Consider the following 26,403-nt stretch of genomic DNA (forward strand, 5'->3'; position numbering starts at 1 on the left):
TATCTATTTTTATTGCATACAATGTATTTTTATTTACTACTTCAACTAAATATGTAGGTATGTGCTTGATTAAAACATGCGTGATTTTTTTAAAAATAATTTTCACTATTTACATTAGGGCGGATCAAATGGTATGGGAAAAAATGGGGAAAAAACTTAAGGTGCACATCCAGTTTCTGAATCTATGGGTCATACTGAGTAATATTGTACATGTGATCTTAGGTCTGAAATGAATTTCGAGCCTCCCCAAGTTTGTTAGAAAATTTTTGATGAATTTTATTAGTCTTATACGTAAGTATTTTTGAAGTCTTTAATGAGCTCAAGGCCTATTGACAAAATAAAACAATGTTTTTCTATTGTATTTTACATATATTCGTCGATATTTCGGTTTTATTCTAAAACCATCATCAGGAACATATGACTATGTTTGATCGACACAGTCGAAATATCGACGAATATATGTAAAATACAATAGAAAAAACATTGTGTTTTATTTTTTCAATAGGCCATAAGCTCATTAAAGACTTCAAAAATATTTGTTAGAAAATTTTATATCCGAATCCGAATTTGACATTTATTTTCATGTATTTTATTTGTGAGAGCCGCTATTTGGATTGGGATATAAAATTTTCTAACAAAATTAAAGAGGCTTGAAATTTATTTCAGACCTATGGTCCCATGGACAATATTACTCAGTATGACCCATAGATTCAGAAACAGGATGTGCCTTTTGAACAATACATTTGACCCACCCTAATGTACCTCCTATTAATTATTTATTAGAATTTTGCACAAAGGGTGTGATTTATAAAGATTTTTTCATAAATAACTTCGTTTGTTTGTCATATCAAATAGCAAATGGGAATGGAGGCTACGCTGACAGCATCTCGGTAAAAAAAAAAATGTTCTTAATTATTATTTTCTTGGCTTAGTTGAATATGTTAAAAATTGTGGCTTATAATTTCTCAAAACCGTTATTGATAGAGTAGGCTAGGCTCATTGTTTCACCAAAATTATCTGACTGGAAGGCCGAGTTAACAGATCTGACTTGGACCGCTGTGACTTAACAAAATTTAGGACACAAATTGTTGCCTCTAAATGTCTTCTCCAAAGCCTAGCTGCCTAGAACTGTTTACATTGAACGTTGGTTATGCTCATTTTACATTGTGCGACAAAATTCGGAGGATTTTTTTTTTTTTGGAATGGCGTATTGGGGTAATCATAAAAAACTATTTTAAAATTAATAAAAACATTTTAGTATTATATTTTTTACCATTTAGCTTAATAGTACTTTATTAAATATTTTCATGTCCGATACACCTCATTTAGCTAAAAAAGAATTATTTTCAAATTATTATCAAACTTACTTATGAACCTGTTTGTATCGATAACAAAGAGGGCTATCTGTTTGTAAATCGTTCGAAGGAAGTAAAAAAATATAATAAAATAAACATATATATGCAGCCAATTGATTCGGCGGGCATACAAACTGTAGATCCATTGTAGAAAAAAAAATTAGGAAGCAATACCCCACAAATCTGAAAAGTAAATGGACCACAATCCGCTCGGCAGCGAACACGAAAGTAGCAGAGGGAATTGTTTTACCAAATTTCGTTAATTAAATTCTTATTTATTTTTGCTTCCTTTACATTAGGTCGGTTGAATGTTTGTCCGCTTTTCATACAAATCTTGCAATCGATTTTTAAGTAACTTCTCATTGAGCTACAAACGTGAAATTTCAAACTTAATTCAGAGGTCGATGACACGATACAAAAAGATTGCGCACGGGATGAGATATTTAAAAAAATCGTACGAAACGGAGGGAATTTTGGGATTGATTTTTATGTAAGTTCTTATTGAGCTACAACTTTAAAACTTCACAGAGAGGATAAGACGCCGAGAAAATTTAAGAAAAGGAGAAAAAAATTCCGTTAGGTGGCGCAGGGATCGAAATATTTAGATAAGAATTTGGAAATTTGGTGTTTTGAGATCGATTTTAAAGTAACTTCTCTTTTAGCTACAAACATGAAACCTCAGAGGCAGGTTAAGAAACCTTGACAAAGGAACAAAAGGAAAAAAATCCGTTAGGTGGCGCACGGATCGAAAAAATTAGATAATAATTTGGAAATTTGAAACCGGGGTAACTTCTCGATGAGCTAGAGGCTAAAAGTTTAGAGCTTAATTCAGAGGTCGATGACAGCCGATGACACATTACAAAAAGTTTCGCTAGGGGGCGCACGGACTATGATATTTAGAAAAATCAAACGGGAAAGAGGGAGTTTTGGGATTGATTTTTATGTAAGTTCTCATTGAGCTGCAAACGTAGAACTTAACAGATAGGTTAAAAAACCGAGAAAATGTAAGAAAAGTAGAAAATAAAAATAAAATAAAAACATTTTAAGCATTTCCTTTATATAAATGGACAAAAATCAGCGACAAATGTCTTCGTATATATACATATTCTTGCTTAACTTCGATTTTTAAATTTTGACATAGAAATTGCAAAAATATTTATGAGAAGTAAAAATGTAAAGGTGGAGCGCAATTGATTGACTAATAATATCTCCTTTCCTACCAACTTTCCAATCCAAGTAATGTGCGCTCCACTTTTATATTTTTACTTCTCATAAATATTTTTGCAATTTCTATGTCAAAATTTAAAAATCAAAGTTAAGCAAGAATATGTATATATACGAAGACATTTGTCGCTGATTTTTGTCCATTTATATAAAAAAAGGTGCTTAAAATTTGTTTATTTTATTTTTATTTTAAATACTTTAATAAAAACCCTCGTATGAATTTTGAAACTGAAACTATACAAAACATTGATTGAAAATGCTATATTACTCTTGAGGTTTATTTTGCTGTTGCTCCGGCCTTGAACACGAACAGAGCATAGAGCAGAGCCGTGGCAACAACATGCGAACACATGTGAGTGATCCTATGCAATAACAACAAAAACAAAAAGCTACAACAACTTAAAGAACGATAGTTAAAACCACAAACACTATAACTATAGCATTTCGTTTATAGCTTTGATCATATATTTGCTTCGCTCCAAAACACGACGTAGCTCAAAGCAGGCCTAAGAAATGCTATCACATTTTTATGCTATGGTTCTGCTCTTTGCTCTGTTCATGTTCAGAGCCGGAGCTGTAGCGGAGCATAATTGTCGTTGCTACTGCTAACTACTCCACGGCAAATACAAACACTGATACAAACCAATCTCAAAATTTTTTTGGAAAATTATCACAATTGCACAATTAACAAGAGTGTCGTATTCATGTAAAATTTTAAGATTTGAGTTGTTTCCATGGTTTCCAATATAAAATTTGATTAAAGCATACAACATACGGCGAATAGAAAACCTTGTGAATGGCCTAAATTTTTGTGAGAGCCTAAAACTTAAACTTGCCGGAAAATAGGGCATATAATAAATTTTGTAAGTTGTTTATATGGTCAGGACAAATATGTTACAAGTTATCTGGAACCGACAAAGCTTTAAAAAAAAATAATAAAAATATATACTGAAATTCTCGCCCTATTAAAGAACCACCAGCGCAGTCAACACTCGGACTGTAGGGGAGTACCGCTAGTAGCGCCCGAAAGCTTTTAAAACATAAGACATGTCGGGATCGAAGACATCTTCATTTTACCTCAAGTTGGTTTTTTTTTTTATTTAGATACTGTAGCATTAAACTTTGATGTCTTCCTCTAACCATTAAACGGCTGGTCAGTGTTATCGAATTCGATCCATTAATTCTAAAGCAACTCAAATTTTAAAATCCAATCTTAAGGCAATCTTTATCGCCTGAAAAAGTGTGTTAAAGTTCAAAATAACATCTTCTACAATTAAGCGCTGGTAGCATTTGGTAAGAGTGTGAGTGAGTGGTACAGAGTGTCAAAGACTTAAGCAACTTATAAGACGAGCAAGCAAGTTTCATGTCTGACAACGCTGTCTCCTACAACACAATCTCTGAGACTTATTCAGGTGCCTTCTGGTATGCCTCCGAAGTTTAATATTAGGGCTTTGTGAAACAAGTGTCTCACTGAAACAAATTTGGCCCAAAACTCCAAACGGCAATGCGACAGGACAAACGATTTCAAAGCAGTCAAATTAAATAAATTTGCCATTTTATAAACATCGCATAAAGTTTTTACTAACGTCTTTTTTTAATTTCATTAATATATTTATAATAAGCCCAAGATTTTGAGAAACGGAATTCATAAGGTACAATTGTTAAGGTTGTACTGTCTAAATCTCTTCTGGATAGATCCATCCATTGTCGAGCTCACGTGAATTTCAAAATATTCAGAACATTTTAATATATTAACATACATACAACAGATTGCATAATTCGGATGGAAGTTAAAAGTTGGGTCATAAGGTCAAAAGTTTCCTGAATCAACTAAGCTTTACGCTATTAAACACCCCATTCAAGATAAACGAATTCTGTGTTCATTAAGATCACTGTCGGAATTTACTATCGCGTGGTGAATGTAAATTAAATATAAATATGTAGTACGATTGAGTGTAGAACTTTAACTCTGTTGAGTATGCAGAATTATTACACTTATTTATTGATAGTTATGGTCTACCGATAAGATTGAGCGTTAACGCGCTGAGTCTCCTCGTTCGATTGTGTGTAACGTTGAAATTATTTAAAACGATTTATTGCAGCATGCTGACCTCCTATTTATTTCTATAACACACAGACTTTGTTCTCCGTAGTTATATACAAATTTCACCCACAAACAAAAAAACAATAAATCGACGCACGGTGGGGTATTTGATCAATTTAGCTGGCCAAAAGTCGATTTTTCAAAATATTCCAATTTTTTTAATTTTCTCCCTGGCGTTCCTAGATGTCCACTGAACATACCCCAAAACCCATCTGCAACGTCAACGGAGCTAACCGCGCACACCTAAAGTTGAATAAAAATTGTCTGCAGTTCGATGTATTTTTGGATTAAAATGCAATATACAGTTCTAACCTAAATACTTGTTCACTTGTTTAGCCTTAATAAAATCTAGTTACATTTTTGTTTCGGACAGATAAATGTGATATCTTAGATTTTTTATACCGCATGTTTTAACTGAGTTATTCTACTTGTAATGCTACTACTTTTCAATATTAAATTTTTTAAAAACCTTGCAAACAAATAAGATATACATATCTTTCTTTCATGGCATATCATGTCAGCAATTTTTTGGCAATACATAAGCTTGTGTTTATTTCAAAGTTTAATAACAAAAACGGATGCGCATACCCGCGATTTTTTGAGTGGTGATCAATTTTGCAAGAGACTGATACCCCTATTGGTGGCAACCTTGTGAAAAAATCCTCAGTGGCAACACCTAGGTGAAAAGTCTTAAAATGTAATACTATATCGATGTACCAAACTTGATTCAAATCGGTCGAGCCGTTTCCGGGATGGTAGTGGATATACAAAGAAATATAAAGAAGGAGGTGAGGTGGCAACTCTAAGTGGCAACCCTACTCAAAAGTGTCAGTAGAAATGCGGAGTAAAATACCTTTCGTTTTATACCCATGTTGACATACATATCTCATGTAATGCCGAAAAATGACCCCGAGTCCCTCCAAAATCGGAGGCTCGTTCCAAGTAATTCTGTGCGGAATACCGTGAATTTACTGTCAAAAATTTCCATTCATAACAATGAAATGAGACAACCACTTTTTTAACAGAAATAACTGCTGTTTTAGTTTTGGCCAGCTAGATTGATTAAATACCCCACCGTGCGACGGCTGAGTGGAATATCAGCCTATGTTGTTGTTGTTGTAGCGATAAGGACATTCCCCGAAGGCCCTGGGGAGTATTATCGATGTTGATGGTCCTCTGTCGGATGCAGATGTGGTACGTTCCGATAACAAGCACGATTAAGGTACTAGCCCGACCATCTCGATAACGATTTGGTATTTACACATGAAACCTTCTAGGCCATCCCGCCCTCCCAATCCCTAGATCCTAGATGAGGAACTTGGGGTCTTCAGAGCCGGGGCTGTTAAAGAAACAGAATTCGCCACGAATAGGTGCAGTTGACAATTGGGCTGGAGAAGCTATATATTGCGCTGGCAATCACTTGAAAGGGTTGCGCTACACAACCCCTTGAATCATTTTGGTATTTTAGACACCTCTTACGACATGCATACCTGCCGCGGGTATATTCTAAGCCCCCTTACCCGCTGGGGTACTATCACCCTATCTTGCCTACCAGTTCGAAAACACCCGATCTGAAAATATTTTTCAAAAAGATTCAAGATTCTATTTAAGAACACGCCCTATCTCAGGTGCCATAGCTAATGTCAAAATGTATTGAACTCAAGCTCGGATAGGGCATTTTTGGAACGGCGGCCAAGATATATGTATTCTACTCAGCAGTCGAAATATTCTCTCTACACCTAAATCTGGGTAGCGACTGCCAACAATTGTCATTGAAACATTCAAAAATACGGGCACAGTTAAAATTTTACTATAACAATTGTCAGTCACTATGAATTAGAATATGGATGGACATCAATTACTTGCCAGTCTCGTATAAGCCCATTCAGTCATAAATAAAACTCTCCAGGCATTTAAATAATCTAATTGTTTTTAATTGAATTAAACATGACAAGTTGATAGTCTCTCTTTGGTGTAAAACTCTGGGGGATGTGATCATGACAATTTATTTTCTTGCGATCTCACTTTTGTTTGATCATACAAATTGAAAAGTGTATTATCATAATTATCACTACTGTCGGTTTTTTCTTTTGTTTTTGCCATTGCTTCGCTAAAATCATCTTCAGGTCTTAATTGCAATGCATGTCTCTGTGCGAAGGCGCGCAATGTTATACAGAATAACTAAAACAATTTGCACCAGGGACTGGAAATAGTGATTACAGTTACAACAAAAAGTAATCAAGCTGTGAGTTCTGCAGGTATGGCATGAGATGGCGTAGCGCCACACCAAACAGCAAACTAAAGACTTGGATAAACGTCACACACTGCCCTTACAAGGACGTTGTTGTTGTTGTTGTTGTGGCGATAAGGTTACTCCCCGAAGGCTTTGGAGAGTGTTATCGATGTGATTGTCCTTTGCCGGATGGAGATCCGGTATGCTCCGGTAAGCCCGACCATCTCGGGAACGATTTATGTGGCCACATTAAACCTTCAGGCCATCCCTCCTCCCCACCCCCAAGTTCCATTAGGAGCTTGGGGTCGCCAGAGCCTCGTCTGATAGTGAAACAGGATTCGCCGCGGATAGGTGAGGTTGACAATTGGGTTTGGAGAAGCTATATATTGCGCTGGCAACCTGAAGGGTTGCGCTACACAGCCCCTTGAATCTGGTGTTTTAGTCGCCTCTTACGACATGCATACCTACCGCGGGTATATTCTGACCCCCTAACCCGCTGGGGTTACAACAAGGACGTCGTCACGCACACTGCAGACTTTGGGGTATACTTTTTCTCAACATACCGAACATTGTAAACTAATCGTCCTTCGTACTCAAGAGCCTACACTACACGGTATAAAATACCTGAATGAAATGGTATATGCTAGGAGTGCCAAATCGCCGATTCTATAGGGATTGTAAAGAATATGAAGAGGAGAAAGAAAAGTAGATCAACTCATGTGCAACTGTCCGGCGTTAAGTGGGCACCAGACCAGCGCCGCCTGGGAACTTCCTTTCAGGGTTTCAATCTGTTTCTAGCTCAATTCAAAGCCTCTCCAACCAAATAGCCAATCTCATCTACCCGTGACAATTCCTGTTTATTTAGCAAGCAAGGCTTTGGCGAGCCGGAAGGAGGGGGTTTGATGAGCTAGAAGAAGCAAAGTTGGTCGTAAGAGGCGAATAAAATACCAAATTGATTCAAGGGATTGTGTAGTGCAATATATAGCTTCTCCAACCCAATTGTCAACCGCACCTACCCGCGGCGAATCCTGTTTCATTAACAGCCGAGGCTCTGGGGACAGCAAGTTCCTCATGGAACTAGGGGGTGTGGAGGCGGGATGGCCTAGAAGGTTTATTATGGTCATATAAATCGTTCCCGAGATGGTCGAGCTAATACCATAATGGTGCTTTGTTGCCGGAACGTAACGGATCTATATCCGGCAAAGGACCATCAACATCGATAACGCTCCCCATAGCCTTCGGGGTGTGTCTTTATCGTTAATACAACAACAAGCAAAGTGGTCATAACGCTCTTCAGATGGTAGTGCTATTATCTTAATGGTGCCTATTTTCTGGAATGTACCCGACAAATGTGCCTCAAAGGGCCATCATTATCGATAAATTTTTCCAAAACCTATTGGTGGTAGTATTCTTATCGCTAAAAGAAAAATAAGATTGGATACTCAACGCCAGGTCGTGGAGTACATCAAGGACTCGATATGGATCGAAGAGGAGTGGTAATGGTGTATTTTTGTGTGCTAGCACAATGTGCCTCCTGACGGCGGCCTCTGCCGCAGCCACTTCAACCTAACCTAACCGTTACGGTCCCTCTTGCCTCTACGCGTCAAATCTTTTTTTCATGAAACCGTACCATAATATATCAATACTGAATGAGTACTTCAGAAATTAGAAAGTGAGATAAACTTCACCGAAAAATTTGTGTATGCCATAGAATTATTTGATAAGCAGTATTGCCTAGATTAGAATTAGCTGCATTATGTGCCTTTATTTATGCAAACTTAATACTAGGGTGTCTCACAAAAGAGCATGATTTTTTTCCTTCGGAATTATAACTACACCTTCGAAATCTTCGGGGAGTGTCTTTATCGTTAAAACAACAACATCTTAGCTTCATGATACATTTCCGATGATTTCATTTTGCTTGATGTAAAATTTTAAGATTTGAGTTGTTTCCATGGTTTCCAATATAAAATTCGATTAAAAAATAGCACATACGGCGAATATCATAACTTAGAATTGCCTAAATAAGTTTAATGAATAAATTTTATTCTAAAAAAATTGTCTTTTCAAAACTTGTATACTCAGCTGAGCAGAGCTCACAGAGTATATTAATTTTGTTCGCATAACGGTACCCTGTAACGGCATAAACTAATCGAGATAGATACAGACTTCTATATATCAAAATGATCTGGGCGAAAAAAAATTCATTTAGCCATGTCCTTCCGTCCGTCAGTCCGTTAACACGTTAACTTGAGTAAATTTTTTGGTATCTTGATGAAATTTGGTGTGTACGTTCCTGGGCACTCATCTCAGATCGCTATTGATAAAATTAAAAATTGAAAATTAAAATTATGATGCAGAATAGAAAAGTTGTATAATTTTTGACAATGGGCGTGGCACCGCCCACTTTTAAAAGAAGGTAATTTAAAAATTTTGCAAGCTGTAATTTGGCAGTCGTTGAAGATATCGTAATGAAATTTGGCAGAAACGTTACTCCTATTCCTATATGTGCGCTAAATAAAAATTAGCAAAATCGGATAACGAACACGCCCACCTTTAAAAAGAATGTTTTCAAGTCAAATTTTAACAAAAAATTTAATATCTTTACAGTATATAAGTAAATTATATCAACATTTAACTCCAGTAATGATATGGTGAAAAAACTACAAAAATAAAAGAAAATTTCAGAATGGGCGTGGCTGCGCCCTTTTTCATTTAATTTGTCTAGAATACTTTTAATGCCATAAGTCGAACAAAAGTTTACCAATCCTAGTGAAATTCGGTAAGGGCATAGCTTCTATGACGATAACAGTTTTCTGTGAAAATGGCCGAAATCGGTTTGAAGCCCAGTTTTTATGCACAGTCAACCTTCTGTCCTTCCGCTCGGCCGTTAACATGATAACTTGAGCAAAAACCTATATATCTTTACTAAACTTAGTTCACGTACTTATATGAACTCAATTTATCTTGGTATTGAAAATGGGCGAAATCCGACTATGACCACGGCCACTTTTTCGATATCGAAGTTTTCGAAAATTTTAAAAAATGCCATAACTCTATCAGACCAATTCTAAATATTCTCGCGGAATTTTGTTCTCGCGGATTTTTTTATTCCCGCGGAAAAATTCCTCCAATTCTTTTCTCCTAGGGAGAAGAATAATTGGGGAATAGGAATTTCAAATTTTCGAAGTCAGCTGTTTTGTCACTTGAAATTTCGTTGCGCATTTCTTATTTTGTTTAAAAAATTGAAGTTTAATTATTGTTGCGAATTTGTTTGAAATTAAGAAATAAGGTATAAACAATGCACATTATTGCATTTCATGTCGTATTCACTGGAATAAGTAATGAATTGGTGCCACAGCAACATCAACAGAGGAGCATAAGAAGAAGAAGACGGCGGGATAACACAAATCCGCCGGAGTTGCATGCATTCATTCTGCAAAGCAATTTTCTGGCGGCTAAGTCGAGTTGAGTTCGCCTTTCGCCATATGCCAAAATCTATTTATGCCTTCTTAAAAAATCCTTCCGCAATTTCTGGATGGCTGCATCAAATATGCGAAGAGCTTTTCCGTTGCTTATAGATATACTTTTCGACTTAAAATAAAGAATATTGTGGTTGTTGTTGTTGTATTAACAGTGAGAATATTGTGGTAGAATTTACATACATATTTTAGCACAAATTTGTACAAATAAGTATTCTTTCTTAAAATAACCAATTTCCTTTAACTATTTTGATGCATTCCCTTTAATTTAACTAGTGAAAAAACTCCTATGAAATGGCAAAGAAATCTCCCTCTCCCTCACATTCATAATACCTACTTTTCTCCCATAACCGGTTTCCTCTTTTTCGAACATTGTTCAGAATAGGAGGAAAGGGAGAAGTGAAAAAACTCACAAGGAATTTTTATTTAGAATACGAGAAATGGGAGAAGGGAAAAAACTCGCACGGAATTTTCGTTTAGAATCGGGCTGTATACCAAATACGAAAAAAGGGATGAAACATGGTGATTGGATTGGTTTTTTGATTATAACTTTAGAAAAAACTTTGTAAAATGGTTGTGACACCTACCATATTAATTAGAAGAAAATGAAAAAGTTTTGCAGGGCGAAATCAAAAGCCCTTGGAATCTTGGCAAGAATACTGTTCGTGGTATTAAATATATAAATAAATTAGCGGTACCCGACAGATGATGTTCTGGGTCACCCCGGCCCACATTTTGGTCGATATCCCCCAAACACCTTCACATATACAACTAAGGGTCACTCCCTTTTAAAACACTCATTAATACCTTTAATTTGATACCCATATCGTACAAACACAATATAGAGTGAACCCTGGTCAACTTGTATGGCGATATCCCGAAATGGCGTCGACCTATAGAACAAAATACTCATTAACACCTTTCATTTGATTCCCATATCGTACAAGCACATTCTAGAATCACCCCTGGTCCACTTTATGGCGATATCCCGAAATGGCGTCCACCTGTAGATCTATGGCCCACTCCCTTTTAAAATACTCTTAATACCTTCTATTTGATACCCATGTCATACAAACAAATTCCAGGGTTACCCTAGGTTCATTTTCCTACATGGCGATTTTCTCTTATTTTGTCTCCAAAGCTCTCAGCTGAGTGTGTAATGTTCGGTTACACCCGAACTTAGCCTTCCTTACTTGTTTATTTTAAAAATTTCTCTAAATTTAATCCAACTGTTTTTGTTCAATAATTTCAGATGGAACATGGTAAACGTTACTCTAACGAAGTTGAAGAACGTTTCCGTTTAAAAATTTTCAATGAGAACAAACTAAAAATTGCCAAACACAATCAACTATATTCAGCTGGCAAATCGACTTTCAAAATGGGTGTGAACAAATATTCCGACATGTTGCATACTGAATTCCGTGAGACCATGAATGGCTTCAATAATACACTAAGAAAACAAATGCGGTGAGTTTGAAGCAACGCATAAAATATGTGACGGTCATCGTTATTAAATTCCTCTTATAATTTCTGCTTTAATTAACTCTTACTTTCCACAGCGACAGCTTAAAATATAGTGGCGTCACTTTCATTCCACCTGCACATGTTACTGTACCCAAATCTGTTGATTGGCGTTCTAATGGCGCAGTTACTGAAGTCAAAGATCAAGGTGATTTGCAAATTAGATATACGCGTTTTCTGCTTTTATTACAATATTCATAATTATATGCTTTTACTAGGCCACTGCGGTTCTTGCTGGGCATTCTCCAGCACCGGCGCGCTCGAAGGTCAACATTTTCGCAAATCCAATGCACTAATTTCGCTCTCCGAACAAAATTTGGTCGATTGTTCTAGTAAATATGGCAATAATGGTTGTAATGGTGGTTTAATGGACAATGCTTTCCGTTACATCAAAGATAATGGTGGCATTGATACCGAACGTGCCTATCCCTATGAGGGCATTGATGATTCCTGTCACTATAATCCATCTGCAGTCGGCGCCACCGATCGTGGTTTCGTTGATATACCCGCTGGTGATGAAGAGAAAATGATGCAAGCTGTTGCCACAATTGGTCCTATTGCCGTAGCCATTGATGCATCACATGAATCATTCCAATTCTATTCAGAAGGTGTTTATATAGAGCCATTGTGTGATGCTGAACAATTAGATCATGGTGTTTTGGTTGTTGGTTATGGCACTGATCCCGATGGTCAAGATTATTGGTTGGTTAAGAATTCTTGGGGTACCACTTGGGGTGATAAGGGTTATATCAAGATGGCACGTAATAAGGAAAATCAATGCGGCATTGCTACTGCCTCCAGTTATCCATTAGTTTAGGTAGTAGGTTGTAAGCTAAGATAGTTGTGACGTTTGAAGAATGAAAAAAAAACAAGTAGAAAGTATAAGCAACCCTTTTTTATATTCTATGTAGCATATATTAACAAACGTGAATTTGTCGACATTTGAGCGCAAAATTATTTTATTTTTGTTTATAATTTTTTTTACTACCGATGCATTTTTAATATTACTTAATTTTTGCTTGATTTAGTTTTGATTTCGTAATGAATTTATTATTATTTACTTATGACTTGCGAGCGCATTAAGAACGTAACTATTAGTTACGCCAAAAAAGTGAGAGTGTTATTTAATTGTTATATGTGTAATAAAGAGACCACTCACCACGTACAATGCCATCAAAATACATATATGTAACTGTAAAATATGATAATTAGTTCCGTAAAATTATATAAATAAAGAGTTAAAAAAAAGTAAACATTTTTTATTGATTAGAATTGCTGAAAATTTTCGAGGAACTTAACATATTGTGACGAATATTAGCAACACTAATAATACTAAGCCAATACTAAGCAGCCACTGGTATGAAATTAAAAAAATCAATCATTATGTCTACACATATGTACGTGCAAGCAGCGGAGAGAAATGCACAAACACATGTATATATCTGAGATACTCACAAAAGTATGCAATCATCGTTAGAAGTATCACTCACATATACACGCGCATATGGCTATGCGAGAAGCTATAAACGTGCATCTGTAGTTTATAGCTGGTAACTAAGTAGTAAATTCTAGAAGAAGAAACGCCTAGAAGTATGCGAACGAGACGGCAGAGAGTATAAAAGGAGCGAAAGCTGAGTAAGCAGCAATCAGTTTGGTTTGAACACGCTATCAGTTGCGAAGTGCAGTTTAATTGTGAAGTACTTTCAAGGCAGTCTAATAAAGACCATTTTGTCACACAGAATATTCGAGTGTTTTATTCAACAGTGTAGCGATACGACCTTTAGTAGAAGGTGTAAAATAAGCGGAGTTCCCTAAATTCGTTACAATATGTATATAAGTAGATTAGGTAAACAATCGATTTATCCATTTTTATACTCAGCGTGCTTTGCACACAGAGTATATTAGCTTTGATTGGATAACGGTTGGTTGTACAGGTATAAAGGAACCGAGATAGATATAGACTTCCATATATCAAAATTCATCAGTATCGAAAAAAAATTTGATTGAGCTATATCCGTCCGTCCGTCTGTCAGTTAACACCGACAACTTGAGTAAATATTGAGATATCTTCACCAAATTTGGTACACAAGCTTATCTGGACCCAGAATAGATTGGTATTGAAAATGAGCGAAATCGGATGATAACCACGCCCATTTTTTATATATAAAACATTTTGGAAATCCCAAAAAACCTTATTATTTAGTAAATAATACACCCAGAATGTTGCAATTTGACGTGTGGACTGACACTGAGACTCTTGAATTGAAAAAAAAAAAAATTAAATCGGCGCGGCCCGCCCACTTGTGATAAAATAAATTTTACAATTATTCAGCCCTATTCTGCATTTCGACTTGGATTGGAATTTTTTCGATTTGGCAATTTTGGTATTCTGTGTTCCAATCTCTTTCGATCCAACTTCGAATCGTTCGATTTTGCGTATTCTGCATTTCGATCGTAGTTCCGTTTTTCTAAGTTGCAAATTAGTTGGCGGAAAAATATTTTCTTTTTAGTTTTTTATTAATTTATAACAGAATTTTAACAAAAATGTAAGTAAAACTTGTTAAGAAACGTAGAAGGCCTGATGATGATTGTTTTTTATATGTTTCCAGGTCAAAAACAACATGTCGATGTCGAAGTCCTTGGACGTATTTGCCCCGCAAAAGTATCTAACTATCTAACACCTACTTGAAAGCATCCTTATTAAGTAGAAAGTTTTTTTGAACCTAAATAAGAAAATAAGTCATTAAACTTTACCACTCTTAAGTTCCAATTTCTTACAATTCGTCACTCATCTCAAATGGATTACACAAATGTCGCAATATTTGCCTTTCCATTCTCGCCTGGCCATTTTCGTATGCATTGCTTTCCAACTCCACAAATAATGCCGCGGCTATTGATTCCATTATAATAGACAGCTATAATTTGTGTCTGTTCGTTGGGTCCAGTTATATGCCAAAGCAAGCTGCCGGCGTAGAGGAAGGTGAAGCGAAAACGTAAACAATCCTTGCGGAAAGAATAAATAAACCTTTATAAAGTATTGTCACGGATATTAGCATCACTAAATTATCCCATCACTAAGGCGATGCTAAGGCCATGCCAAGCAGTATTTACGTTAATAATCAAATCAAGTATACACATATATAAGGCAGCCCAGAGAGATGTCACACACAGATGCATTTACTTATATGCCTATGTGCGCGCGAGAGACTGTAAACTACAAACATTCACATCAATAATTCAATCTTTATGTATCTACATAAACGAATAAATAATTGCGTCTACACATATGTACGTATACGAGCAGCGGAGCGGCAATGCACAAACACATGCATATATCTTATCTGAGTTGTCACAAGAGAGAGCAATAATTTGTGCACGTAGTTGTGGCTGGCGATTTTGTAGCCGAAACAACTAGTAAGTTCTGGAAATCGAAGAGCCTAGAAGTATGCAGCGTAAACTATAAAAGCGGGGCAAGCGAGTAAGAAGGAATTCAGTTTTGATTTGAGTTGTCAAGCAGTTTGATTAAGACGATATATAGCGAGCAATAGCAGTGTTATTTTGAATAGTAGAGTTTCATTGAGCTATCAATCAGTGTGGTTATTAAGCAAGCTATTCGTTGCACAGTTTGTTATTGTGAAGTACTTTAATAAAGGCCATTTTGCATTATTACAAATTGGAGTTATTTATTCAACAGTTTAGTGATTCGAACTTAGTAGAGGATTGCAAATAAGAGGATTTGCAGCAAATTCGTTACAATTGGTGTCAGAAGAGGAATTGTTGAATAAATTCCAGAGGACAACAAGGACATGGCAAAGTTCAGTGAATTGAAGATCCAGCAACTGAAGGAGTTGGAGAACCGTGGATTGAATACAAGAGGCGTTAAACTTGAACTTCCGGCACGGCTACGAGAGGCAATGGAAGCAGAAGGAATTGATGTGGAAGAGTGTCTTTCATCTTGATGGCGAGGAGACAACAAAAATTGAAGAGAAAAACGAAACATCTCAGACAGTTACCAGCACAGACTTGAACATGATATTGGCTGCAATATCTGCACAAACATCGACAGTAGCATCAATGTCGTCGCAATTGGCATCCCAGCCGGAAGCGCAAGAGGCACGTATAACAGAAATGTCATCACAAATATCCACAAATATGGCATCCCAACTAGAATCGCAGGAGAACCGTATAACAGCAAAGATTGAATCACAGGAGACACGTATATCCGAAATGTCGTCACAAATAACATCCAGGATTGAAACACAGGAGGCACGTATATCCGAAATGTCGTCACAAATAGCATCAAGGATTGAAGCACAGGAGGCACGTATATCCGAAATGTCGGGACAAATTTCAGCACAGGTATCATCGCAGATCTCTGTACAACTAGAAGCCCGTATGGACGAAAAAATAATGCAGTTTGAGAACAAAATCGAGGCTGAGGTAGATGCTTTAAAAGGTCGTATACAGGAGCTGCAGCTAAACCGCCCAGCTGTTTCAGCAAGCAATCCAAAGGTAAAAACACCATCATTTGACGGTTCTGTTCCTTTCCAGGTCTTCAAGCTACAGTTTGAGAAGACCGCAGCAGTGAACAACTGGAATGCGGAAGATAAAGTTGCTGCACTGTTCGTGGCATTGAAAGGGCCTGCAGCGGAAATCTTACAGACGATTCCAGAGTACGAACGGAACAGTTATGAAACATTTATGGCTGCTGTAGAACGACGTTATGGAAGCGAGCATAGGAAACAGATATTCCAAATTGAGTTGCAAAACCGCTACCAAAAAGCAAATGAGACATTGCAGGAGTTTGCTTCAGATGTTGAAAGGTTGGCTCATCTCGCAAATGCGGACGCACCCGTCGAATACACCGAGAGGGTAAAAATCCAGAGTTTTATAAATGGCATACGAGACGTGGAAACGAAGCGAGCTACATACGCGAACCCAAAACTGACATTTGCTGAAACGGTATCACATGCATTGACTCAGGAAACTGCCTCCCTATTGAGTAAACCAGCATATAAGGCTCATCGTGTAGAAGTAGAAAGGCCAGAATGGGTAGACACAATTTTGGAAGCACTGAAGGGATCACAACAGAAAAATGCCGGAGTTATTAAATGTTTCAAGTGCGGCAATCCAGGTCATATTGCACGACATTGCAGCACCGGTCCCAATAGCTCCAACAATGTGGGTGGCCGTAAACGCAGAGCTGAAGGAGATGAGCAAATCTCCAAGTCCACTCAATCGTTAAACTAAAGCGAGTCAGCCGCAAGGGGCGACAGCTGGCTCCCTCAACTGAATGCCCCATAATCTCTATCTCACAAATTGGAAGAAGGTCAAACAATCTTACTGTCGGAGGACATGTGGATGGAAAGGAACGTTTACTGACTGTAGATACGGGTGCATCTCATTCCATCATTCGAGCGGATTTAGTCAACAAGAAGATAACACCATTGCATGGAGCAAGATTGCGTACAGCCACTGGAGAAGACAGCACGGTTCTAGGAGAAGTATCATGTGAAGTCGCAATTGGTAACGTCACGGTAGTACACAATTTTATAGTGGCAGAGATTGTTGATGAAATCATAATTGGAGTGGACTTCTTAATCGACCAGGGCATCAAGATCGACATGCAAAGCAAGACGATGCGATATAAGAACATGGATGTACCACTTAATTTCGGCTACGAGAGGGGCTACAGCAGTAAACGAGTGCTGGTGGAAGAGAGTCAGCGAATACCACCAAAATCCGAAGCAATCATCTGGGCAAAGGTTGATGGAGATTGTGGGACAAACAAATTGTGGGTTGTCGAAGCAGCAAACAAATCAGCACTGAACATACTTGTAGGAAAAACCCTGGCTATGACAAAACAAGATGGACGTATTCCGGTAAGAGTACTCAATGAGTTCAATTCACCATTCAAACTGACTAAAGGAGCTATTTTGGGAAGATGCCAAGAGGCTGAAGTAGTTATTAACTGTGAACAGCTCCAGGAACACGTTTCAGCTAGTAATACTAATCTTTCAAATGACATCACGGCATGGACGCAGGGGCTAGAGGAAGCATATCAGAGTAAGGCAAAACAACTGCTCCTAAAGTACGCGAACATATTTGACCAGGATGGTTCTAAACCAGGCCGCACCAAAGTTGTGAAACATCAAATTGACACTGGAGATGCGAGGCCGATCCGTCAAGCCCCCCGTAGTGTTCCACTGGCGAAGCGGGAAGTTGTGAGTCAAATTATACAAGAAATGAGCGACAGCGGCGTCATCGAACCATCAGCTAGTCCCTGGAGCTCACCGGTAGTGCTTGTAAAGAAGAAGGATGGAAAAATGAGGTTTTGCGTGGACTACCGGAAGTTGAATGACGTTACGAAAAAGGATAGCTACCCATTGCCAAGAATTGACGACACTCTGGACTCGCTCTCTGGTACGAAATGGTTTTCCACACTGGACTTGAAAAGCGGCTACTGGCAAGTGGAGGTAAAGGAGGAAGACAAAGAGAAAACAGCCTTCAGCGTCGGAGATGGTCTTTGGCAATTTACAGTAATGCCCTTTGGACTATGTAATGCACCAGCTACTTTCGAGAGACTCATGGATCAGGTATTGAAAGGACTACATTGGAAAACATGCTTGGTGTACCTGGACGACATCATCGTATTGGGCAAGAATTTCGATGAACATCTTAAGAACTTGGAGGAAGTTTTCCAAAGAATAGCTGGCGCTGGTCTGAAGTTAAGTCCCAAAAAGTGTGCGCTGTTTAAAAAGGAAGTAAATTATTTGGGTCACAAGGTAACGACAGAGGGCATCTGCACTGCGAACGAAAAGATAGAGGCTGTAAAGGATTGGCCAAGACCACAGAACCTACATGAATTAAGAAGTTTCCTTGGGCTGTGCACATATTACCGCCGATTTGTACAAAATTTTTCCAGCGTAGCCCATAGCCTCCATGAGCTTACAAGAAAAAATAAAGCTTTTGAATGGAAGAAGGAGCAAGAAGTGGCTTTCCAAACATTGAAGGAGCGTTTGTGCACTGCCCCAATGTTAGCATATCCGATGCCAGGAGCAACATTTATTCTAGATACAAATGCGAGTGGATATGCTATAGGAGGCGTTTTATCACAACTGGTCGATGGACAGGAGAAGGTAGTTGCATATTACAGCCGTTCGATTGGAAAACCAGAGAGGAACTACTGCGTTACGCGGAGAGAGCTGTTGGCATTGGTAGAGTGGGTTAAACATTTTCACAAATACCTCTACGGCCAGCGATTCCGTGTCAGGACAGATCACGCAGCTTTAAAATGGCTACTGCAGTTCCGTAATCCGGAAGGACAATTGGCACGGTGGATCGAGCGACTACAAAGCTATGACTTTTCCATTGAGCATCGAAAAGGTAGTACCCATGGAAATGCCGATGCAATGTCACGAAGACCATGTAGTTTGGAATGCAAGCACTGTTCAAAAGCCGAAGCCAAAGAAGACATTATAGATGTCCGGCTAATGACTATAACATGTACAGATGAATGGGACAAGGAACAGCTAAGAAAGTGCCAGCTAGAAGATGCAGATCTATCACGTGTTATGCAAGGGCTCGAACGAAATGAAAGACCAAACAGAGAAGAGATGTCAGCAGAGAGTCCCATTGCGAAGTCATATTGGGCACAGTGGAACAGTTTAGAATTGATATCCGGTTGCCTTCATCGAGTATGGGAGAGTGAGGATGGTAAATACAAGAATAAACTGATAGTTGTTCCCAGAAAGAGGATTCCTGATGTGCTCAGAGAGCTGCATAATGGTCCAAGCGGAGGTCATCTTGGAATCACGAAGACGCTCGAGAAGATTAAACAGAGATTCTATTGGGTTGGTTGCCGTCAGCCGATCACTGAGTGGATTGCGAACTGCGAGGTTTGCAGCAGAGCGAAAGGGCCCAGAACACGAAGTCATGGCCAGATGAAGCAATATAACTCAGGTGCGCCATTTGAAAGGATCGCTATGGATGTCGCCGGTCCATTTCCTACTAGCAACGGCGGAAACAAATATGTACTGGTAGTTATGGATTATTTCAGCAAATGGCCAGAGGTATACCCAATCCCAAATCAAGAAGCGGAAACGGTAGCAGAAGTGTTTATAAACAATTGGGTTGCAAGGTATGGTGTACCAATGGAGTTACATTCTGACCAAGGCAGGAATTTCGAATCAGCTGTGTTCCAGGAAATGTGTAAGTCATTGGGCATTCGAAAAACACGGACAACTGCATTGCATCCTCAATCCGATAGTATGGTAGAACGATTCAATAGAACATTGGAGGAGCACTTAAGGAAAGTAGTGGACAAGTACCATAAAGAATGGGATACCCGCATACCATTATTCTTGATGGCTTACCGATCAGCAGTGCATGAGACAACGGGCCAAACCCCTGCGAAAGTAATTTTTGGCAATGACCTTATGCTGCCAGCTGATTTGAAGTTTGGGATAGATGCCAATGCGGAGAGAAATGTCAGGAAATCCACTAGTGATTTGGAAGAAGAGCTAAGAGAAATACATGATCTGATAAGGCAACGAACAAAGATTATGAGTGACAAGATGAAAGCCAGATATGATAAAGCAATTAATTCAGAAGGTTTTCAGGAAGGAGATTTGGTGCTGTTATACAACCCACAACGTAAAAAAGGTTTGTCCCCGAAATGCAGTGTAATTGGGAAGGCCCATACAAAGTTGTAAAACGGATCAACGATGTAGTGTACCGCATACAAACCATCGGTAAACCACGAACCAAAATGAAGGTGGTCCATTTGGGAAGGCTAGCAACGTTTAGATCGAGAGATTTGTCTGATCGGGACGATCAGATTTAGGTGGAGGGCAGTGTCACGGATATTAGCATCACTAAATTATCCCATCACTAAGGCGATGCTAAGGCCATGCCAAGCAGTATTTACGTTAATAATCAAATCAAGTATACACATATATAAGGCAGCCCAGAGAGATGTCACACACAGATGCATTTACTTATATGCCTATGTGCGCGCGAGAGACTGTAAACTACAAACATTCACATCAATAATTCAATCTTTATGTATCTACATAAACGAATAAATAATTGCGTCTACACATATGTACGTATACGAGCAGCGGAGCGGCAATGCACAAACACATGCATATATCTTATCTGAGTTGTCACAAGAGAGAGCAATAATTTGTGCACGTAGTTGTGGCTGGCGATTTTGTAGCCGAAACAACTAGTAAGTTCTGGAAATCGAAGAGCCTAGAAGTATGCAGCGTAAACTATAAAAGCGGGGCAAGCGAGTAAGAAGGAAATCAGTTTTGATTTGAGTTGTCAAGCAGTTTGATTAAGACGATATCTAGCGAGCAATAGCAGTGTTATTTTGAATAGTAGAGTTTCATTTGAGCTATCAATAAGTTTGGTTATTAAGCAAGCTATTCGTTGCATAGTTTGAGTGTTATTGTGAAGTACTTTAATAAAGGCCATTTTGCATTATTACAAATTGGAGTTATTTATTCAACAGTTTAGTGATTCGAACTTAGCAGAGGATTGCAAATAAGAGGATTTGCAGCAAATTCGTTACAGTATTTTAGGCCAGTGCAATGAAATTAGCATCCTTAAAATTCAGAAAATGTCAACTATATTCGTGCAGGAATCCGTTTTAACAAAACTTGGTGGCCACGGCAGGGAATTGGCCAAAAGAACGACAAAAACACACTTACAATTATGAAAGCACTTCACTCAAAAAAATATAACACTGCGGCAATATATTCTTTTGCTTTTTTTTGTACAAAATGGCGTGGATAATAAAATATAAAGGTTTTTCAGTGTTTTTTTACAAATTTTCTTTATTTTATTTTGTTCCAATGGTCACACATTCCGTACCAACAGCTGATTTCGAAAAATCATTTCCTCTTCTCTTTACGATTCCGTCGTAATGCAGAATACCAAACTTTGATTAAAGCGGAGCGTAGAACGGGAACGTAATCGAAATGCAGAATAGGGGTGATTAATCATAAATCAAAAATCGTAAAACCTGTCGTAACAAAATTCGGCAGAGAGGTTGCGTTTACTATAGGGAATGCTTTGAAGAGAAAGGTTAACGAAATCGGTTAAAGACCACGTCCACTTTTATATAAAAGGTTTTTAAAAGGGTCGTGGACGAATAAAATAAGCTATATCTTTGCAAAAAAGAGCTTTGTATCGATGGTATTTCATTTCCCAAGTGTACTTATAACAATAAATAGAAAAAACTTCAAATTTTAAAAAATGGGCGTGACCGCCTCTTTTATGACTAAGCAATTTTCTATGTTTCGGGAGCCATAACTCGAAGAAAAATTAACGGATCGTAATAAAATTGGGTACAAAAATTTTCCCCGTAGCAGGAAATATTTCTAGAAAAAATGGACGAGATCGGTTAAAGATCACGCCCACTTTTATATAAAAGATTTTTAAAAGGGTCGTAGACTAGAATAATAAGCTATATCTTAGCGAAAAAGAGCTTTGTATCAATAGAATTTTACTTTCTAAATTGAATTATAACATTAAATTGAAAAACACTAAAATTTTTGGAAATGGGCGTGGCACCGCTCACTTTATGACTAAGAAATTTTCTGTTTCGGGAGCCATAACTCGAAGAAAAATTAACGGATCCTAATAAAATTGGGTACACAAATTTTCCCTGTAGCAGGAAATATTTCTAGAAAAAAATGGACGAGATCGGTTAAAGACCACGCCCACTTTTATATAAAACAAGTTTAAAAGGGTCGTAGACTAGAATAATAAGCTTTATTTAGCAAAAAATTGTTTTGAATCAATGATATTTCACTTATCAAGTTTTATTGTAAGAGGAAATGGGGGAGACATTTTTTTTTAACGGGCGGTGCTACGTTTTATATAGAAAAGTAATTTATCTGAAATGAAATGTACAATTGACCCTCATGCTGAGTATATAATGTTCGGTTACAACCGAACTTAGACACCTTTACTTGTTGTAACTAACTTTTACGAATCCCAATAGCGGAATTCCAGGGATTGTGTGGACCCCCAGCGGGCTAGGGGGTTAGAATATACCCGCCTGTTGTAAGAGGCGACTAAAGTACCAAATAGATTCAAGGGGTTGTGTAGCGCAACATTTTCAGGTTGCCAGCGCAATATATAGCTTCTCCAAACCCAATTGTCAACCTCACCTATCCGTGCGAATCGTGTTACATTAACAAACGAGGCTCTGGCGAACCCGAACTCCTCAGGGATCTAGGGGGTGGGAGGGCGGTATGACCTAGAAGGTCGCATATGGTCATAACAAAGCGTTCCAGAGATGGTCGGGCTTGGTACCGGAACTTACCGGATCTGCATCCGGCGAAGGACCATCAACATCGATAACGCTCCCCAAGACCATCGGGGAGTGTCCTTATCGCTACAACAACAAAAGCGATTGTGTAGCGCAACCCTCCCAATGGCTGGCCAGCGCAATTCATAGCTTCTCCAACCCCAATGTCAACCTCACCTACCCATAGCGAATCCTCTTTATTTAGCAGGCGGGCTCTGGCTAACCCAAGCTCCCACGAAAAGAGGGGTTTGTATAACTTAGAAGGTTCAATGTGGTAATTTCAAATCGTTCCCGATATGATCGGCGCATTACGTAACTGGTGCTATTTTCCGAAACTTACCAGATCAACATCCGCTAAAGGACTATCGACATATCGACGATAAAACTCCACAAACCTTTCAGTACATATGGTTTTAATTTATAACGCCATGAACATATCGTACATAACGGTTATGGCGCTACGTGGTTTAATCGATTTATCGATAACTACTGTTAATTTGTGTATATCTCTTGAACTAAGCCAAATGCCAAGGTTTTTGTATTTGCAATATATAGACACCAACTTGTAGATTAATCAACACTTTAGTTACGTTCCATTGAGACTTGAGCGAGATACGGATAGAAATTTAACATGCAAATGAAACAACAACGTTGTGATCCTGATATTTATCTGGTTCAATTTCTGATCCGTATAGCAGTTCTGTTCGTTTCGTTTTCTGTAGTAGATTTTTTGACAGCTAACCACTTTTGAGTTGGTAGCACTCATGGCTCAACTATATGGTTGGTTCATCTCTACAGCAACAACATACATTTGTTCACATTGCCAAAATCAGAGTGTTGCTGTTAGACGAATGGAATGGAATAAAAACATAAAACTTAGCAGCATTTGTATGTAGTAAGAAAATGTTGTAAATTCGTTGGTTTCATTTTAAGTTTGCCATCTCCTTCTGACAATCCCTACTACAGTGAAATGAAAAAAATAAAATCAGCTGGTGAGATGAGTCAACCATATAGTTGAGCCATTGTAGCACTGAACTAAATATGTGTACATTTGTGTATACATAAAAGAATTCGCCATATTTAAAAGCAAAAACACTGAAAGAGTAAACAACTTGAAGATGATGTAAAGAAAATAAAGTTTGCTTACGTGCGAAACTATTTAAATGTTAATAATTCTATCAGTATCTTAAAATTTTGTGTACGTTTCTTCTTATTTTCAACAAAACAGATGTTTTATATTAGTGCTGCCAGTTCTCATAAAGTTGATCAAGATCGTTCCAATGAGATTTGAACCAGAGCCAGAGCTCGATAAACCAATGGAACGGCCCTTTTGATATAAAGTGCCATCATTAACACTTCAAGTCGAAAATGGGAATGTATCGGTACACAAATTACCCAGCACTTAAATTGCCATCTATATCTTGGACCGAGCAAGATTTGCGAAATTCTTGTTTTGCATTATATAGCAACTTGTAGACTAATCTACAATTCGATATAAAATTCCATCATTAAACCTTCAACGAAAAACTGGCCATTGATAGCTACATAAACTCTACAAAACTCTTGTCTTACATTATATAGCCACCTACTTGTAGATTAATCTACAATTTGATTCAAGTTTCTATCATTAACGGTTCAGCATCTACGTGCGATTTATCGGTTGATCAATGAGCGCTGACTCTTTAACTACTTTGTGTGTATATCTCTTGATTTAAGCAAACTGCAAACTTTTTTTTACACTTACATAGCTACCTATGCCCCAATTATAGTGTGGTAACAACATTCTGCGCCACGGTAACGAAATCATGTGGAAACTTTTACACCCTTTTGGTATTCTACCCTCGAAAGTAGCCGAATAATTTTTTACCCACAAAAGTAGGTGGTTACATCGAAATAACCACACAACAGCTGTTGTTTAGAAAAAGGCAAAACTGAAAAATAAAGATTTGTAAGCGCAAATAAGTAAAGATAATAGTAAAAAAGTGTTGCCTCTTACTATACATTATATATTTGTTTACATTAAGTACTTTCACAGAATAAATTACAATATAACTATGTAAAAACTTATGCATGTATGTACATATATACACATCGTCTCGTTTATTCGTTAACCTCGTATCTACGAGTGACACATTTTCGGTAAAGCCATGGCGGAACCATACAAGGTGGCAGCATGGTGACATACCTACAAACATATATAAAAATTCCATGTACTTTGTTTTTGTAAATTCGATGGACAAATATCAAAATCGTACTGCGCCGGAAGTTGATGTATCAAATGAAATTAAAAAAAGTTTATATTCAGCTGTCGCATGCTGCCACTTTGTATCGTTCCGCCATGGGTAAAGCGAAGAAAACCAACTTTTAAATTTCACCACAGACATTGGTGAGTTTTTCGGTGATGACAGCGTTACCACTTTGGCCAGAATCGCGAATAAAAGAACTGGTAACGATTTTCGGTTACATAATGTTCTGGTTACTATTTTACCGGTAACGCTCAGAATCGGGCCGCTAATGTAGATTGATCCGTAATTTTATTCAAGCCTCTATCATTAACGGTTAAGGCGCTACGTGGGTTAATCGGGTTTTCGATAACTTGTGTCCTTTTGTGTATATCTCTTGAACCAAACCAAATGGCAAAGTTTTTGTTTTAGCAATATATAGGTGCCTACTTGTACTTGGCTTGGTTCAAGAAATATAACACAAATTGATAGTAGTTATCGATAAACCATTTATGCCACGTAGCGCCAAAACTGTTAATGGTAGAATCTTGAATAAAATTATGAATTGATCTACAAGTAGTAGGTACCTATATATTGCAAAGACAAAAGCTTTGCTGTTTGGCATGTTTCTAGAGATATACACAAAATGACAATAGTTATCGAAAAACCGATTATTCCACGTAGGGCCTTAACCGTTAATGATGGAACTTTGAATCAAATTGTAGATCAATGTACACTAGGTAACTTTATGATGCAGCAAAAAAATTATTGAAGTTTTGTTTTGTTCAAAAGATATACACAAAAATCAGTTAGTATTCAGCCCTGATGGATCAACCGATAAATCGCACGTAGAAATTGAAACATTAATGAGAAAGCCTTAAATAAAATTGTAAATTAATCTACAAGTAGGTGGCTATAAAATGTAAGACAAGAGTTTTG

At 37.7% G+C, this 26,403-nt stretch overlaps 1 protein-coding gene across 1 annotated transcript in view; it reads left to right on the plus strand.

Annotated features, from left to right (window-relative positions):
* Positions 1–13,172, plus strand: part of CtsL1 (cathepsin L) — an 82,685-nt gene extending 69,513 nt beyond the window's left edge. The window contains exons 3-5 of the mRNA XM_067771475.1: positions 11,651–11,865; positions 11,958–12,067; positions 12,138–13,172. Coding sequence (XP_067627576.1) covers positions 11,651–11,865; positions 11,958–12,067; positions 12,138–12,736 — 924 coding nt within the window. The 3' untranslated portion in view covers positions 12,737–13,172. The remainder of the gene's footprint in view (positions 1–11,650; positions 11,866–11,957; positions 12,068–12,137) is intronic.
* Positions 13,173–26,403: the final 13,231 nt, after the last annotated feature.

Source organism: Eurosta solidaginis, chromosome 3 (genome assembly GCF_040869045.1).
Source record: "Eurosta solidaginis isolate ZX-2024a chromosome 3, ASM4086904v1, whole genome shotgun sequence".
Classification (NCBI taxonomy): Eukaryota; Metazoa; Arthropoda; class Insecta; order Diptera; family Tephritidae; genus Eurosta; species Eurosta solidaginis.